Below are 18,049 nucleotides of genomic sequence, written 5' to 3' on the forward strand. Positions count from 1 at the left end.
TTTTTTTTTTTTTTTTTTTTTTTTTGAGACAGAGTTTCATTCTTGTTGCCCAGGCTGGAATGCAATGGGGAGATCTCGGCTCATTGCAACCTCCGCCTCCCAGGTTCAAGGAATTCTCCTGCCTCAGCCTCCCAAATAGCTAGAATTACAAGCACATGCCACCATGCCCCGCTAATTTTGCATTTTTGATAGAGAGTGAGTTTCACCATGTTGGTCAGGCTGGTCTCAAACTTCTGACTTCAGGTGATCTGCCCGCCTCGGCCTCCCAAAGTGCTGGGATTACAGGCATGAACCACCATGCCCACCCTGAAGCATCTCAATAAATGGCTTTTTGGTTGAACTAAACAGTTTTTACTTTCCCCTTCAGATTTTTGAGGACCTCCAATTCATCCTGAAATATGTCCACCTTTAGTCTCTGGTCACATGTAGGACTATATGTAACTTTTTTTTCTAGACATTTTGAAGTTTGTTTGCCTAGAGCTCAAGTTTGTTTGTTTTTTTTATTCTAAGATTTTATAATAATTTTATATTATATATATTTTTTATATTCTATATTTTAACATCTCTGAAATCATGATGTATCCAATAATTGTTGTCTTGTTATGGTTTTCATTGCTTATATAAATATGAACATTAAAGTGCCAGCATCAAAATTTACAAAATGGTGTAAGCAGCTTGGAGAAAATTTCTAGAGACAATAGTGAAGCAACTGTTAGTTGTGGGGAAAATGGGGCCGGTGGTGAATCAGACTTGTGTAGCAACATTCCTGAAGCAGAAGTCAAAAGCAAGTTAGCTCCAGATAATTATAAAACCAGCTTAAAAGTCTGGCAACAATGACTGTTACTTTTTTATGACTTCTTTTAAGAAATGCTGCACTTCCCGTGCTTTTCATAGAAAAGAAGACATCACAGGAGTGAGGAAACATGGGCACTGATAAATCTGAGTTAGAAAGTGATTCAGAAAAGTCAGATTCTGAATGTAAAAACATTTGAGAGGTATCTTACCCAATTTATTTCACATATGTTTCCCTGTTTATTCATTATTTACGCTTTCTACTTTTATTAAGTCAAAAAGACATTGTGTAGTTATTTGGCCATGCTTTCCCTTTTCTTAGTGTTTTCTTTAATGGTGCATCCTATAATTAATATCATTTTAGATTCAGTGAATTACAGTCATAATAACAATTTACTGCTTCTTGTGTATTAGTTATACTACTTACAAATCTCATTTAATCCTTCTAGCAATTCTATAGGCGTATACTATTATCATTCTGTTTTACGAAAGAGGAGACAGAATTTCAGAGACAATGTATCTTGCCCAAAGCTACACAGTTGTTAAGTAGTAAAAGCAACATTTGAACCCAAGTCTATTGACTCCTGAGTCAAGACTCTTAACTTTGTACAACTCTGCCATCTGTAGGCCCAAAGCTAATTAGCTTGGCTATTGCAACTTAACATGATACACTAGGGTATATTTACTGTTAAGAGAGGAGAGAATGGTCATCTCCTACAATGAGACTGATGCCTTTGAACTGAAAAAGACAGTAGTGTGTTGTACCAATTATTTAGTCTCAACTCTATCAGGCATGTACATTTATATGAGGATTCTTACTGTAAGTAGAACGTCAAACATTGAAACCAATTATCTTTACAGGTAGAGTGACTGGGGAACAAACTAAACCAATATGGGCTAACTATAGTACATGCTGAAAATCTCACCAAGGAGAGAATGATCTAGCTTGGAATAAGAGCTCTAATGGACAGAAAATGGGTATTTAATAAGGAAGTATAGTCAGAAGTGCAGTTCTTTGAGCTAACTACAGAACAGCTAGCCAGGAATTCAGGAGTTGGATGGATTAGTATTACAAATAAGTGCACTGACCCTTGGGGGACTGTACCACTGGACTGCTGTATGGCACAGGATGGTAAATCTATCAGGATCTGACTAGGGACACTCAACACTGGATAAAGAGTCAAAAGGTTTTCGTGGGTTTAATTAAAAGTAAAAGTACAATGATGTGCTCTCTTGACCAAGGTAAGAGAAACAAGCTTTCACCTTCATAATTAGTAGAAGCACAAATTGGTACATTCTCTTTGAGAAATAATTTGCAACTATCTATTAAAATTCTAAAAGGACCCATATCCTTCGATGCAGCAATTCTACTTCCAGGAATTTATCTTACAGACATATTCAGATATGTGCATAAAGATACAGATGTAAAGATATTCATTGCAACATAATTTAAAACAGCACAAGTTTCAAAACAAATAGCCTATCAGTGGGGACTGGGAGGAAGTTGATTCCTGGACCCCCACATTGGGCTTAGTATCTCTCCTCCGTGCTTCTTATTACCAACTGTTTTAAAACCTTTAATGATGAAAGGATCTGTTTGTCTGTCTCTCCCTGTGAGGTTACTATTATTTCCCTCACTTTGCAAATGAGGAATCTTGGGCTCAGAAGACCTGTGCAGCCCTCCTATAAAGGTCAAAGCAAAAATATATACAAAAATAAAGTCATGAAAGGTGGTGGTGTGTTGGGGAAAGAGCAGGTGGTTAGTGTGGCCAAAATATATGATGCATGGGCTCAATATGCTGTGATAGGAAGTTTGGACTTTAACCTAGAGGATTTAATTCAATCTCTTAGGAAAAAAGCCATGAGTGTGAAACCTATAAACCAAAAAGCATCTGAGACAGGTCTCAATCAATTCATAGGTTTGTTTTGCCAAGGTTAAGTACCATAGCCCATGATACAGCCTCAGGGGTTCCTCAGAACATGTGCCTAATGTGGTTGGGCTACAGCTTGATGTTATACATTTTAGGGAGACAGAAGTTACAAACAAAGACATAAGTCAATACATGTAAGGTATACATTGGCTTGGCCTGGAAAGGCAAAATATCTCAAAGTCAGGTTGAGGGGGTGACTTCTAGGTAATTGGTGGATTAAAAGATTCCCTGACTGGCAATTGGTTGAAAGGGTTAAGCTATGCCTGAAGAATTGAAGTCAGCTTGAGTTAAGGGAAGGGAGTGGTTGTAACGGAAGCCAAGGTTATTCTCATGTAGATGAAACCTCCAGGCTTCAGAGAGAATAGATGGTGAATGTCTCTTATCTGACCTTAAAAGATGTCAGACTCTTCGTTACATCTCTTCTGGATCGGGAAAAGACCTGGCGGGGCAGGAGGATTCTCTACAGAATGTAAATTTCCCTCACAAGAGACAACGTTGTAGGGCCATTTCAAAATATGTCAAATAAATATAGTTTGGGGTAAAATACTTTGATTTTCAGAGTCAGGTTGGAGTTGGTCTTTTATTGCTACAGAGTCAGTTCTGTCAGTCTTAGGATCTCTATTTTAATGTTATGCTGGTCAGTTTTGCTAAACTCCAAAAGCGAAAGGGAATAATAAGGCATGTCCAATACCCACTTCCCTTCATGGCCTAAACTAGTTTTTCAGGTTTCTTTGAAATCTTCTTGGCTGTGAGGGGGGTCCATTTCGTCTATGGGGGGGCTTAGAATTTTAATTTTGGTTTACAAACCCAAAGAGATCCCCCTTCCATAGTGTAAGGTCAAGTAAAAACTGGGACTCAGGGAGGAGAGAATGAAAGAGTAAGGCTGAAATCCAAAGGGAACGCGACAGGATTTTTTCTGCTCTCTGAGAGAGGACATTTGGGTTCCTTGTCTGGCATCTGGTATGGACAGCAGCAGGATTAGGATTTGCAGCCTAAGTCTGAGACACAGAACTGATGAGAGGCTCAGAGAGAAGCAGATTCCTCCCTAGGTTTCTCCAGCATTTTTCTGCCATCCCTGCTGTTTGTGAATGAGTTCTGAGAGACCCCTTGGACAACCTGGGCTAGCTAGCCTTCTGTTTTCCCTAAATGCTTGCTGGAACCTCAAACAGAAGGGATGAAGATGAAGCTGTATTTCCTTAATGCAGGTCTTCCTGGGAGATCAATAACAGATATCTTAGAAGATCATCTTGATCCTGCCCTCCTCTTTAAAAGCTGGGGTGCACGAAGAAGACAGTGGAGTCTACAAGTCATAGAAGTCAGTTCCTCTCCCCCACACAGGAAAGTTGAGTCATGAATGATTTTCATTCTCACCAAAAAGTTCTTGTTCTTCCCTATCCCCCCACATCCTAGTTCTAAATGGAAGTAGATGGCAAAACAAGAACAAGGATGTTGATGTTGCCAAAAACGTATGAATGAAAGGCTTACTGCTGTCCTAGGTCCCCTTTGAGTAACTATTTCTCTTTTTTGTACTCTTCAAAAATGATCAATTGATTTTTTTTTTTTTTTTTTTTTGAGACGGAGTCTCACTCTGTCACCCAGGCTGGAGTGCTGTGGCCGGATCTCAGCTCACTGCAAGCTCTGCCTCCCGGGTTTACGCCATTCTCCTGCCTCAGCATCCCGGGTAGCTGGGACTACAGGCGCCGCCACCTCGCCAGGCTAGTTTTTGTAGTTTTTAGTAGAGACGGGGTTTCACCATGTTAGCCAGGATGGTCTCGATCTCCTGACCTTGTGATCAGCCCGTCTCAGCCTCCCAAAGTGCTGGGATTACAGGCTTGAGCCACCGCGCCCGGCCTCAACTGATTTTTTAAATGACCTGAGATTCTTTGATTACTAAGCCTCTTGCCACTAATGTTAGTCACTTCCTGTCTAGATCAAGATGGCAGAAACCGGCCGGGCGCAGTGGCTCACGTCCGTAATCCCAGCACTTTAGAAGGCTGAGGTGGGTGGATCACCTGAGGTCAGGAGTTCAAGACCAGCCTGGACAACACGGTGAAAACCCCTTATCGGGAGAACCCGCTCCTGATGTTTAACATGGGTTCTTTTCTATTTCCTAAGTGTCTCAGCTGGGTTGAGAAATAAAGGGAAAGAGCACAAGAGAGAAAAATTTAAAGCTGGGTGTCCGGGGGAGATATCACATTTCAGCAGGATCCCTGATGTTCCCCAAGCCATAAAATCAGTAAGTTTTTATTAGCGATTTTTAAAAGAGGAGGGAGTGCTCGAATAGGGTGTGGGTCACAGAGATCACATACTTCACAAGGTAATAAAATATCACAAAGCAAAGGGAGGCAGGGCCAGATCACAGGACCACCGGAGGAGGAGAAATTAAAATTGCTAACGAAGTTTCGGGCACACATTGTCATTGATAACATCTTATCAGGAAACAGGGTTTGACAGGAGGTAACCTGTCTGACCACAATTTATTAGGTGGGAATTCTCCCATCCTAGTAAGCCTGGGAGCACTACAGGAGACTGGGGCTTATTTCATCCCTTCGGCTTCGACCATAAAAGACGGGACGCCTTAAAAGGGGCCGTCTATAGGCCTACCTTCAGGGCGCATTCTCTTTCTCAGGGATGCTCCTTGCTGAGAAAAAGAATTCAGCGATATTTCTATTTGCTTATGAAAGAGAAGGAATATAGCTCTGTTTCTGTCTGGCTCACCTGCCGTCAGTTCAAAGTTACCTCTCTTGTTCCCTGAACATCGCTGTTATCCTGTTCTTTTTGAAAGATGCCCAGATTTCATATTCAAACACACATGCTCTACAAACAATTTGGGCAGCTGACACAATCACAGGGTCCTGAGGCGACATTCATCCTCCTCAGTTTATAAGGAAGATGACAGGATTAAGAGATTAAAGTAAAGACAGGCATAGGAAATCACAAGAATATTTATTGAGGAAGTGATAAGTGTCCATGAAATCTTCACAATTTATGTTCAGAGATTACAGTAAAGACAGGTGTAAGAAATTATAAAAATATTAATTTGGGGAACTAATAAATGTCCATGAAATCTTCACAATTTATGTTCTTCTGCTGCAGCTTCAGCCAGTCCCTCCCGTTCCAGGTCCCTGCCTTCCCGCAACACCCCCTCTCTACAAAAATAAAACAACTAGCTGGGCATAATGGCGGGTGCCTATAATCCCAGCTACTAGGGAGGCTGAGGCGGAAGAATCGCTTGAACCTGGGAGGCATCTGTTGCAGTGAACAGAGACAGCTCCAGCCTGAGCAACACAGAGAGACGGGAGACTCCGTCTCAAAAAAATAAAAAAGGCAGAAATCTCAGGGAAACAAAATCAGAAGGGGAAAAGAGCCTGGTCACTGAAATAGAATGCAGTTAACTAGGAAAAGTTGCCTTGGAAGACAGTTCTGAAAAGTCAGATAAGCCTACATCAGAAAGCTGGAAATCAGAGCCACAAAGGCCCTTGTAGACCGGGACCCCAGTACTGAATTATAGGGACCTGGACATACCTCCTCCGAGTTAAGAAAGATCCGCTGGGATAAGTTTGATTCTTCTTGTCTAATTTTAAGTTAGCATTTCCTCCAATTAGACATACTGATGCCTTCATGTCAGGAATTCTTTCAGATAGCCATCCCACATATCCAACAGGCTAAAGCACTTCTTTTTTTTTTTTTTTTTTTTTTTTTGAGACGGAGTCTCGCTCTGTCACCCAGGCTGGAGTGCAGTGGCCGGATCTCAGCTCACTACAAGCTCCGCCTCCCGGGTTCACGCCATTCTCCTGCCTCAGCCTCCCGAGTAGCTGGGACTACAGGCACCCGCCACCTCGCCCGGCTAGTTTTTTGTATTTTTTAGTAGAGACGGGGTTTCACCGTGTTAGCCAGGATGGTCTCGATCTCCTGACCTCGAGATCCGCCCGTCTCGGCCTCCCAAAGTGCTGGGATTACAGGCTTGAGCCACCGCGCCCGGCCTAAAGCACTTCTTAACAAGACTTTCATGTTCTGATTTCTTCCTACTTCCCCATATTCATCTCTGCCACCTCCTCCCTAAAATACACCTACACGCATACACATAAACATACATAATTCTCCAACCACTCCCAATTATTTGCACCTCCATAAACATGCTACATTCTTTCATTTCTCTGTGTATATGCATCCTCAGACTACTTGCCATACCCTCAATCTTTCTCACATCTCCATGTGTTAATTCTTGCTCTTCCTTAAAAATTCAACTTTCTTCTCTGAATTCCTATCATGTTTCATAGAGCACTTATCACATTGCACCGTAATTTATGTGTGGACCTGCCTGCCTGCCTGCCTCTCTGTATAATTTTAGTGGCTTTGTAATAATAATATGGTGAGGAACAATATTTAGAAGAATAGGATGAAAGCTGTTGATATTATTCTGGTTAATCACTCAGAAATAAATGGAAAATGGGATTGTGACTGAACATCTATCAAGCAGAAGTAAAGGATGAGAGAGTACAGTTGTTACAGCTCTAAGCCTTAAAAGTGAAACTTAAGGCCGGGCGCGGTGGCTCAAGCCTGTAATCCCAGCACTTTGGGAGGCCGAGACGGGCGGATCACAAGGTCAGGAGATCGAGACCATCCTGGCTAACCCGGTGAAACCCCGTCTCTACTAAAAAATACAAAAAACTAGCCGGGCGAGGTGGTGGGCTCCTGTAGTCCCAGCTACTCGGCAGGCTGAGGCAGGAGAATGGTGTAAACCCGGGAGGCGGAGCTTGCAGTGAGCGGAGATCCAGCCACTGCACTCCAGCCTGGGTGACAGAGCAAGACTCCGTCTCAAAAAAAAAAAAAGTGAAACTTAAGAATGGTATGGACCTGATGAGAACGAGGCCTCCTGAGGACAAGTCACACTAGCCCTGCAGAGGAATGATGGCTCCAGTAGGCAGATGGGAAAACCCATCAAAATGGGACTTTCCAGGAACATAACCATGAAATTGCAATTGAAATGGCTTCTCACTTTTCTTCTTTTAACTAAGTGACAGTAAAGTCATCATGCAGGATGGCATACTGATCTGTGCATGTTGCTAAGAAAAAAGTTGCTAAGAATGAGAACTCGATTTTGAGGATTTGTCTTAAAGTTTCTTCAAAAAGATTTCTCAATGCAAATGGTACACTTATTTAATATATGGCTAAGGTTAGCATAGTCTGCCTGCTGCTACCACAGCCCATCAGTCTGTCTAGCTGCATTGGGGCAGTGGGTGCACCCGGGTGATTCTAATAGAATTCTGCCTGTTTTTTGTTTTTGTTTTTTTGAGACAGAGTTTTGCTCTTGTTACCCAGGCTGGAGTGCAATGGCACGATCGCGGCTCACTGCAACCTCCGCCTCCCGGGTTCAAGCAATTCTCCTGCCTCAGCCTCCCGAGCAGCTGGGATTACAGGCGCCTGTCACCATGCCTGACTAATTTTTATGTTTTCAGTAGAGACAGGGTTTTGCCATGTTGGCCAGGCTGGTCTCGAACTCCTGACCTGAGGTGATCCGCCCACCTCCGCTTCCCAAAGACTCTGATCCTTTTAACCAGCCAATGGGAGGCCCACACAAACAACTTTCCCTCTCCAAAACTAAATAGAACCCAGGATTTATTTGAAGATGTAAACTCATCAGTAATAGGACTGAACGTCTTTTTAATATCAACAGAGTAAATTCATTATGAATAATTACACCTCGACCCTAAAATATTATCAAGTCCTCAGTTACCTCAATGTACTTAAATACCAAAAAAACTGCCTGTGCTGAAATATGTACTGGCTAGGCTTATCTGAAGGGTTATGGGTGATTAAATTCACTTCCAAAGTTAAACCACAATGTAGTAAATAGCAGGTTTCTAATTCTTGCTGAATTCTGTGAGAATTCAAAGAGAATGCTTGTGGTTAGAAACTGCTTGTGAGGTTGAAATCGTCAGCCACTACACTTCGTGGGAGCTCCTTTAAAAACCACAGCAAAACACAAGGATGCAAACAGATGGCTTTGAAAGAACTTCGCGTGAGGGGAAGCAGGCGACCAGGGAGGAATGAGCCTGCAGAGGGGACGGCAGCCCCCCACCTCAGCTCTCCACAGGAGTGGTCTCTGGGGTTCCCAGGCTCACAGCAAAGTGAGAGGTGGGGATCTCAGGCGTACCCCTGAGCTCCGGGAGGGCCTGTGGCTCCTTTAATTCCAGGACCACCCGGCTCAGAATGCCTTTGAGCAGCTGCATTTCTCGGAGCAGAAGGTCCACGTCGGGTTTCAGGGCTCCAGCCAATTGTTCCAAGGGCGTCGGCGGAGCGCAGGCAGGTGGCCCAGCAGTCGGGGCGCCGCTCGCCGGGAATTGCAGACGGGTGGAAGTGGTGCTCGGGACGGAGGTGACCGATGGGACCGATCTGGACACCGGGGGCTTTCTGAAGAAAAGCGGCTTGTTTCCAGGAGCCAAGGCTGCGGCTCGTGGGGCGGTGGTGGAGGCCGGGTCCAGGGGAGAACCTGTGAATGCATCACGCCCAGTCACGCGCGGCTTTCATGGTTCTTCTCGGCGCGGGGCTGGGGGAGAGGCGTGGGGCAGTGGGCGGGGATGGGGAAGGCTGGAAGAAGGGTGAGGAAGAGGGTGGCTAGTGAGAGATGGGAAAGACTGGGGGAGGGGGGCGGGACCGGGACGGGGAGGGGGTCAGGGGGGAGGGGGCCCGGGACGGGGACCGGGAGGCCTGGAGGGGGGGGCCCAGACGGGGACGGAGAGACGGGGGAGATTTGTGGGTGCCGAGAGGCGGAAGCAGGGCTGCTCGCCAGGATGGGCGTCCGGGAGGGTGTGCAGGCACTCACCCGGCCCCGGGAGCTGCAGCCACGGACTGCGTTTCCGGACACTGCGGGTGGCGGTGGCCGCCTCGCACCAGTACGATTCCAGCTCCTCGACCTCGGGATCCAGGACTGTGTACTCAGCGCCCCAGTCGAAGCGGCGCACCGCGCGGCTGTACTTGTAAAACGCGAACTGCAGCGGGGTGTCGCGCTTCTGCGGGTGCAGGCGCGTGTCGCAGCGCAGCACCACCCCGCCCAGCGTCGCGCCGCGGGCCTCCCGCGGACCCATCACCCTCAGCACCGGCGCCCGGAACAGCTCTGCGGAGAAGGCGGGGAGCAACGACGCCGGTTCGTCCACCGCTCCACGACCCAGCTCCTTCCTGCTTCCCGTGAGGGCTCCTTGCAGACCCACAGACCAAGGGGGGCAGGGGAGGAGGCCGTGTGTCCACGTGGAGGGGGAAGGGGAGCCTTCTGAAACGTGGGGCAGGGGGACCGAGTCCACGAGGGACGGGGAAAGCTTGAAAGGAAGAGGGACCGGGCCCCACGCTTCATGTGACATCCCGACTGACAGCTCGGGTTCTGCAGCCTAGGAGAGGAGACGCTGCGCCTGCCTTGCAGGACGCTAGGGAGTCGCTCCTTCGTTCCAGGCCTACGGTGCCCCCTGCCCCTGGCAGAGCTGCCCTTTATATGGGAGTCCCCAGCCAGAGTAAGAAGCCAGGGTGAGCGTTGGGGAAAGGGACCAGCCTCCAAGCAGGCTGCAGATCAAGCGCTCCTTCGCGGCGAAGGAGAGGAGACAGCGTCGGTAGTCTAAGAGAAACCCGCCAAGTGGCAGCTATTTGAACTTCCGCCCCGTCTTTTCCCGCCGAGTTCCTGTCCCAGAATTTCTCAGTGCTCATTTGCCTCCCTCCCGGGGCCCCTGGTCTCTCCCACCTTGCACTGTCACAGCCACCTTAGCGGAGAACATGGGCGCGCTCTCCACCGGGATGCGCATGGTGCCCGAGCACTGGTAGCGCCCGCTATCGCTGGCGCGAGCCTGCAACACGGTGTAGTTGGCGCTGGAATGGAAGTAGCGCACGGCTTGGCCGTCACGGTAGTAGTGAAGTTTGTGGATCACCTTGTCGTACCAGCCGCGGCAGCGCAGGACCAGCGGCTCGCCCTCGAACACTGGAGTATAGGGCACTTGAAGAATCAGCCAATCTGCGACAGACACCACAGACACGCTTGACTCCACAGAAAGTCCAGCCCTGGAGATCTCCCACTCTCACAGCCTCCCTGCTTTCTGCCCATAACTCCTCTCCCTCCCTTCCCCGCCATCTCCCACCGCTTTCTTTTCTTTTCTTTTTTCTTTCCTTTTTTGAGACATGGTCTTGCTCTGTCGCCCAGATTGGAGTGCAGTGGCACAAACTCAGCTCACTGCAACCTCCACCTCTCGGGTTCAAGCGATTCTCCTGCCTCAGCCTCCCGAGTAACTAGGAATTACAGGTGTGCTCCACCATGCCCAGCTAATTTTTGCATTTTTTAGTAGAGACAGGTTTTCGCCATGTTGGCCAGGCTGGTCTGGAACTCTGAACTTAGGTGCTCCGCCCACCTTGGCCTCCCAAAGTGCTGGGATTACAGGCGTGAGCCACCGCACCTGGCCTCCCACTGCTTTCCTGAGCAGACAGGCTTTCCCTGGTGGTTGGCACCCAGTAGCCTCATAGTGCAAGATGTGTTTGTAGGTGACTGGGAAGGAAGGGGGAGGGCTGGTCTTTCTCTTAGCCGGGGAGGCAAAGATGCCAGAGACTTGGCTCCAGCCTCAAAGGGTTTTGACCATAAGAATCAACCATAACCCCTTTAGGATGGTGTCAGGGTCTTCCTGACTGGATCCTGCTTACCTCTCCCTCACCATGGCAGTATTCACTCCTGCCCCATTTCCTCTCTACTTTCTTCACTTTCCACTCCTAACAGGCTAAGTTCCAGCCATACTGAACTGTTGAGACAATTGGCCCTGTTGAGAGAATTGAGCCCAAGGCCTTTGTACCTGCGATTTCCTCAGCCAAGAAGACTCTTTTCACCTATTTAAGTTGAGGCCTGCTTCTCCTGCAAGTCTAGGCTTAGACCTTATCTTCTCCAGAAAACATCCTTGACACCCCAGGACAGCCTTAGGTATCTCCTACAGCACCCCATAATTACCCTGTGATCATTGTAGCACAGTTACATAGCCCCAGCACAGAGCAGATGCCATTTTAGGTGTTGTACATTGAGAAAGAATCCTGCAAGTAATAAGCATAATCCACATGCACTGTCTGTAAACAGTAATTATTCCTATAGTACTCAGTATAATTATTGCTATCACCAACAATTTCCAAACAAGAGGCCACAGAGTATGAATATGAAGTGTGTGTAAGTGCTAATCTGAACACTGAGTGATGTACTTTAAATTCTGAATACAAATTGTGGCCAGGAGTGCAATGGCATGATCTCGGCTCACTGCAACCTCCGCCTCCTGGGTTCAAACAATTCTCATGCCTCAGCCTCCCGAGTAGCTGGGACTATAGGCAGGCACCCACTATCATGCCCAGCTAATATATATATATATATTTGTATTTTTAGTAGAGATACAGTTTCACCATGTTGGCCAGGCTGGTCTTGAATTCCTGACCTCAGGTGATCTGCCCGCCTTGGCCTCCCAAAGTGCTGGGATTACAGGATTGAACCACCATGCCCAGCAATCCTGTACCTTAATGAACAAATTATTGTTATTTTTCTTATCCTGTTTTAAAACTCTTCAAGCATCTCAAGAATCAGTTTCTCAGATGACTCCTGTGTACGCATATATACGTATGCAGTAAAACTTTGAGTAAGTGCTCAGTTCAATTGCTGCTTTTTTTCTTTAGCAAATCACAATTCACTTTTAATCCTCAGCGCAGTCAAAGACATACATACTGTTATTGTCCCTTCTTTACAGATGTAGACACTGAGGCACAGAGAAGCATCACACTGTTCAACTGAGAGTAGATCCTCCATCTGTGCTCGGCCTGCCAGGGAAACTCACCTTTCCTGTTTGGTGAGTTTCTTTTACTACTCAGAGCTCCCCTACCCCCTAAAGTTCTCTATCCAGCACTCCAGGTCCTCGGAGCCTTTTGCTCTTCTGAGCTGGTCTCAGAAACAAACAGAAATGTTCACACTGTGCCTCACACTGTGGCAGGGGGGTGGGTAAGGGGACCTTTGGGGCTAGGCATGCCTTACTGCATCTCTCGCATAGTGCCATGCAGGTCCCTACCTGCTCCAGAGACTTAAGATAGGCCCCAGTGTGGCCCTTGTTTCCTGCACCTTGGGATTGACCTAGTGTCCCCTCCCACCAGACGGCTAGTATTGCCAGAGGAAACAAGTGCTCCCCCTCCCCTCATGCTCAGACTACTCACCATTGGATACAGAGAGGTGAATGGGGTCACTGACGGGTGCTCCCCGTGTCTGGCATCGATACACCCCTGGTGTCTGCACCTCAATGCTCTTCTTGTGAGAGGGCAGAAGTAGGTGGCCCAAATACCAGAGAGTGCTGATGGGCTGGAGCTCCAGGAGCAGTGGGTGGTATCCATCACACTTCAAAGTTACCCGCTCCCCCTTGAAGATCGTGGTCCAAGGTGGGTGTAGAGACAATATGGGCTTCTCCAGAGTAGCTGGGGTGAGAGGTGGGGTAAGAGGGGGCAGCAAGCAAAGAGAATCAAGGTAAGGTGCCCAAAGAAACGACCTGAGTTTGGGAAATCTTAGGAAACCCCAGCTCCCAGACCCCAGCCCATGTACTAACCCATCCCTGCAGGACAGGAGATCACATTCATTGGGTTACAGACTATCAGTCCATCAGCCAGCACCCATTTCTAAATGCCTTCAAGCAAATTTAGTCCCAGTGGTTGAGGAGAGTAGGAAAAGACACTATCCCAGAGCAGCCAAGAAGTGAGGAGTCTACTTGAGCGGGTAACTTAGGGAGTTGGAGTGGAAGTTGTAGAAAATTGGGATGAGAAATGTATAAGACTCACCAGCTTGCCCACCGCTTGGAACTGCAAAACAAAAAAGAAGGAAGAGGAAGGAGAAGGCGAATGGTGGTGATGAGAGGAGACTCTTGATGACAAGAAAGGCTGAATGATCCCAAAACCCGTTTTTCTTCTTTTGCCCATGGTTTCCCAAGCTCTGAGAAAGCCCCTTCTTCTTTACCCTCCAGAAATAGTGAACCACTTGGAAACTGAGGATTGGATACCTACCCTCCGCTCCCCATACCTTGCTCCACCCTTTTCTCCACCACCCAAAGCTCATCTGCTGCCTCACTGCGGACTCACCCAGGAGCAGAAGGGCTGTCAGTGCCCACATGATGGATCTGACTGCAGCAGCTGCAGAAGGATGGAGATGTGCTGGCATGAGATGGGGAACAAAGAGAAAGAAAGTGGCCAGTGGATGCCACTGAGTACTAGGAGATATTGCTGCTTCTCCCACCCACTGCTGGTTCCTGAAGATGGCAGACTGGAACGAGTAGAAGGCAGGCTGAACATCAGGTATCTCAAGTGCCAGGCACTGTCTCATCTACCGCCTCTATAGCCACCTCACAGCTCAGGCCAGCCGTGACTACTGTAAGGAAGGCCTGCAGAACTTGTATCCTCCACAGCACAAGACAGCCCCATAGAATCCCAGGCTCCAGCAGATGACCCTTCCATCTTCAAGCTCCCATTGACATCCCACGCCCATCCCATCCCTTCTCCACCTTCCAGCCAGCCCTGCAAGGCTCAGCTGAGGAAGACACAGCCTCATGTCCTTAAGGTCCTTTTTCCTGCCCACTCCTGATAACAGACATTGGCGTGAGACCTAGAGAGGTCAATGTTGGGTTGCCTGCCCCCAGAGCTCACATCCTCCCACAATGAGTAGACAAAAAGGCATGACTCACCAACCACCCTTCCCATCCCTATCATATAGTTCCCCAGTCAAGGATAGAAATGCAATGTGTTTCTTCTTCCTCCCTTCCTGAAATCTTGAGTTCTCATAAATTCTTAAATTCTTAATAAGTTAGAAAACTTCTTTCCTACCCACCCCCGATGAGCTCATCCTGAAGCACTTCCACTCACTTATTCCTTTCTTCCTTCCTCCCACCCTTCCCTGCAACCCCTCCTCAACCATGCCCCAGTTCCAGGAATCCTGACCTGTAGCAGAGAAGTCACTGCATCAGCCCCTCAGAAGCCTCTCAGGTCTGACCTCAGGGCTCTACTTCTTGTGCTTTCTGAGCCATGTGACCATACCTGAGCAGTGAGGAACCTGAATTTTCATGTAAATACTTAATGAATTTTCCAACCTGATAGTATGTCTCCTTGGACTCTATCCTGTCCTTATTTGTGGTTGTTTAGAACCGGGACACCTTGATCCCTTGGAAATCAGATGGGAAGGAGATCAATTATCAGATACTGTCAACTCCCAGTGAGATAGTATCTTCCCCTCTTGTGGATGCCTGAAGTTCCACTCTGAGAATCCCCTCATATTTTGCTTAATGGAGCCCCTTTTAAAAATGCAAATGCCTCTTAGGAAAATGTGACTGGTCATTTAAATTATGCTGGTCACTTCAGATCATGTTTTGAGTGCAGGTTTTGATAAAAGAGGTAGAGTCATGTAGATCTCAAACAAAGTAGGGACACATTTGATAATGTGCCCAAGAGTTGGGGAGGCAGAGAAGAACTAATTACTGGGAACAGGGATGATCACCTGCCTGCTTTAGGAGTGCCTGGGCTGGCCAGCACTCCTGTGCTTCCCTTCCAACCTGCTAATTCTTCATCTCAGGGCCAGTGTGTGGCTTTCCACAGGATCCACAGCCTGCCACAGAGGTCTGACTTCTGCACCACATCACCACCTGTATGGTAAGAATGCAATGCAGTTGTCGGCTGTCCTCTTAGGCAACAGAAGCTGGCTCTATTTTGGCTTCTCATCCCCCCAGAGCACAGATGTCAGCCCCTTTACTGGGATTCAGAAGAAACCTGAGTACACTAAAACTTTGTGAACTGTACAGTCTTCCCTAGAAATCTCTGGAACCATCCATAGTGTTCATATTATACAGTACTCAGAATTTGACTTGAAAAATTTCCCACCAAACATTTCTTTTTTTTTTTTTTTGAGACGGAGTCTCGCTCTGTCGCCCAGGCTGGAGTGCCGCCCAGGCTGGAGTGCCGTGGCTGGATCTCAGCTCACTACAAGCTCCGCCTCCCGGGTTTACGCCATTCTCCTGCCTCAGCCTCCCGAGCAGCTGGGACTACAGGCGCCCACCACCTCGCCCGGCTCGTTTTTTGTATTTTTTAGTAGAGACGGGGTTTCACTGTGTTAGCCAGGATGGTCTCGATCTCCTGACCTCGTGATCCGCCCGTCTCGGCCTCCCAAAGTGCTGGAATTACAGGCTTGAACCACTGCACCCGGCCCCAAACATTTCTTTATTCTAGGCTCTCCTCTAAGTTTTTCCCAAAGTGAGTCTTCTTACTCCATCTAGGACTTTTCCCCAGAATTTCTTATTCTTCACTCCTTCACAATGCAGACACATTTAGAAATTATCATTTGTAACTTGAGCAATTCTTTGAGGCCTATCACAACACAACATCTGGACAATATATGTTACCATTTGATAAGCATTCTGGTGATGAAATGTTCTCAGTGATAATTATGGTAATGAACTAATGCTGTTGCTGCTGATGACAGCTCACTTTAGTGTCTCAGCATGTGGCAGGCACTATGCTAAGTGCTTCATAGATACTACTTCACTTAATTCTTGTAAGGCCCTTTGAGGAAGAATTATTAATATCCCCATTTTGCATATGTCCTCATCAACTCAGTTTCCTACTGAGATGATGAAACTGGGATTTGAGTCTGTCTCCAAAATCTGTTCTCTTGTCTCTCTGATTGTCAGGGATTCAAGATGCTGCTCATGGCTGGCTGCCATTATTGGTCTTTGCAATTTCCCCCTCTTATTGTCTCACCTTCTTGACTTTCATCTACATTACTGTTCTTATCCCCTCCACATAAGCACCCACTGTACAATGTTTACTGTATGTTCCCATATACATGCAATTTTTATCTTTGAGAAATATTTAGTGTTGTTAATTTACATAAGTGGCATTGTGTTCTAGATATTATATTCACTTTTACTTTTAAAAAGTAATCCTAGATGTTTCAAATTTGTTCAGATTGCTCTACATGCATCATGTTTATTGCTTTTGACTGCCCTAATATTCTTTTTTTTTTTTTTTTTTTTTTGAGACAGAGTTTTGCTCTTATCACCCAGTCTGGCATGCAATGGCATGATATCAGCTGACTGCAACCTCCGCCTCCTGGGTTCAAGCAATTCTCAATTCTCCTGCCTCAGCCTCCTGAGTAGCTGGGATTACAGGCATGTGCATCACTATGCCGGCTAATTTTGTGTTTAGTAGAGATGGGGTTTCACCATGTTGGCCAGGCTGGTCTCGGACTCCTGACCTCAGATGACCCACCCACCTTGGCCTTCAAAAGTGCTGGGATTATAGGCATGAGCCACCACACCCGGCCATGATAGCCCTAATATTCTTTGCTTCTGCTACACTGCACTTGTCCATTCCCCTAACATCCTAATTGCTGCCCACTCTCAGCTACCACAGACAATTCCACAGTGGACTTCTTGGTACATATTGTGAGGGCTGGATGAATTAACATATGTAAAGGGCTTAGGACAGGGCTTGGCACATAGGAGGTTTCATGTAAGTTAGTGCTGGTAAGGACATGATGCTTCCCTACAGAGCCCTGAAGTGCCTCTATGGGATACACACCTGAGAGCGAGACTGCAGATTATGCTCATGAGTTACATGCACACTCATTCTAAAACCCAAATCTAATTCATCAGCAAGTCCTGATGACTCTACCTGCTACACTGATCTTTTCGTACAGTAATTTATTCACTGAGTCACTAGAGAGATACTTTTAAAATGTTAACCATATTGTGTTACTTTCCCTCAAAATTCCGCAAAGATAACCTCAGAATAAGTTCCAAACACCTTCCGATGGTCTATAGGGCCCTACAAATCGGGCCTTTCTCTGACCATTGGCCTCATTTCCTACAACTGTCCCCTTCACTCACTCTGATCTAGCCACATTGTGTTTAGAACAGTTGCTGGAACATTCTGTGCTTAGTCTTGCTCCAGGGCTTCACTTGCTGTTCTTTCTGCCTGAAAGATCCTTGTTCTCCCAGATCTTTATAAGTTTCACTTCCTCACTTCACTCAAATATTACCTCCTCAGAGAGATGGTTGCTAACCATGCTGTCTAAAATAGTATCTCCTCACTGTCATTTGCTGGCTCCATATTTTGCTTTATTTCTCATCGTTGTACTTGTCACTACCCAGAATTGTATTTATTTGTTTGTGATAGGTTCCCCCCATTGGAATGTAAGCTTCACTGAGGCAGAAATTTTTTCTCATTCGCTGACGTATCACCTACAACAGTGACAGCACATAGCACAGGCTGTGTGAGTATTTGTGACCTAAACAAAGGAAGAGATTGAA

At 46.7% G+C, this 18,049-nt stretch overlaps 1 protein-coding gene and 1 long non-coding RNA gene across 3 annotated transcripts; one reads left to right on the forward strand and one right to left on the reverse strand.

Annotated features, from left to right (window-relative positions):
• Positions 1 to 8,325: 8,325 nt before the first annotated feature.
• On the reverse strand, positions 8,326 to 14,325 carry FCRLB (Fc receptor like B). 2 transcript variants are annotated; one of them, XM_010373610.2, is made up of 6 exons: positions 13,836 to 14,325; positions 13,539 to 13,559; positions 12,927 to 13,181; positions 10,453 to 10,719; positions 9,550 to 9,695; positions 8,326 to 9,216 (listed from the first exon to the last, which is right to left on the reverse strand). In XM_010373610.2, the coding sequence occupies exons 1-6, from the start codon at positions 14,074 to 14,076 to the stop codon at positions 8,986 to 8,988; spliced, it is 1,161 nt and encodes a 386-aa protein (XP_010371912.2). In that variant the 5' UTR covers positions 14,077 to 14,325; the 3' UTR covers positions 8,326 to 8,985. The 2 variants fall into 2 exon arrangements, with proteins under 2 accessions (XP_010371912.2, XP_030790745.1); XM_030934885.1 differs by having other exon boundaries at positions 9,550 to 9,840.
• Positions 12,238 to 13,939, forward strand: LOC115898969. The gene is made up of 3 exons (XR_004058601.1): positions 12,238 to 12,361; positions 12,470 to 12,568; positions 13,721 to 13,939. It is a non-coding gene; the product is annotated as an uncharacterized LOC115898969 (long non-coding RNA).
• Positions 14,326 to 18,049: the final 3,724 nt, after the last annotated feature.

This window comes from Rhinopithecus roxellana, chromosome 8 (genome assembly GCF_007565055.1).
Source record: "Rhinopithecus roxellana isolate Shanxi Qingling chromosome 8, ASM756505v1, whole genome shotgun sequence".
NCBI classification, from domain to species: Eukaryota; Metazoa; Chordata; class Mammalia; order Primates; family Cercopithecidae; genus Rhinopithecus; species Rhinopithecus roxellana.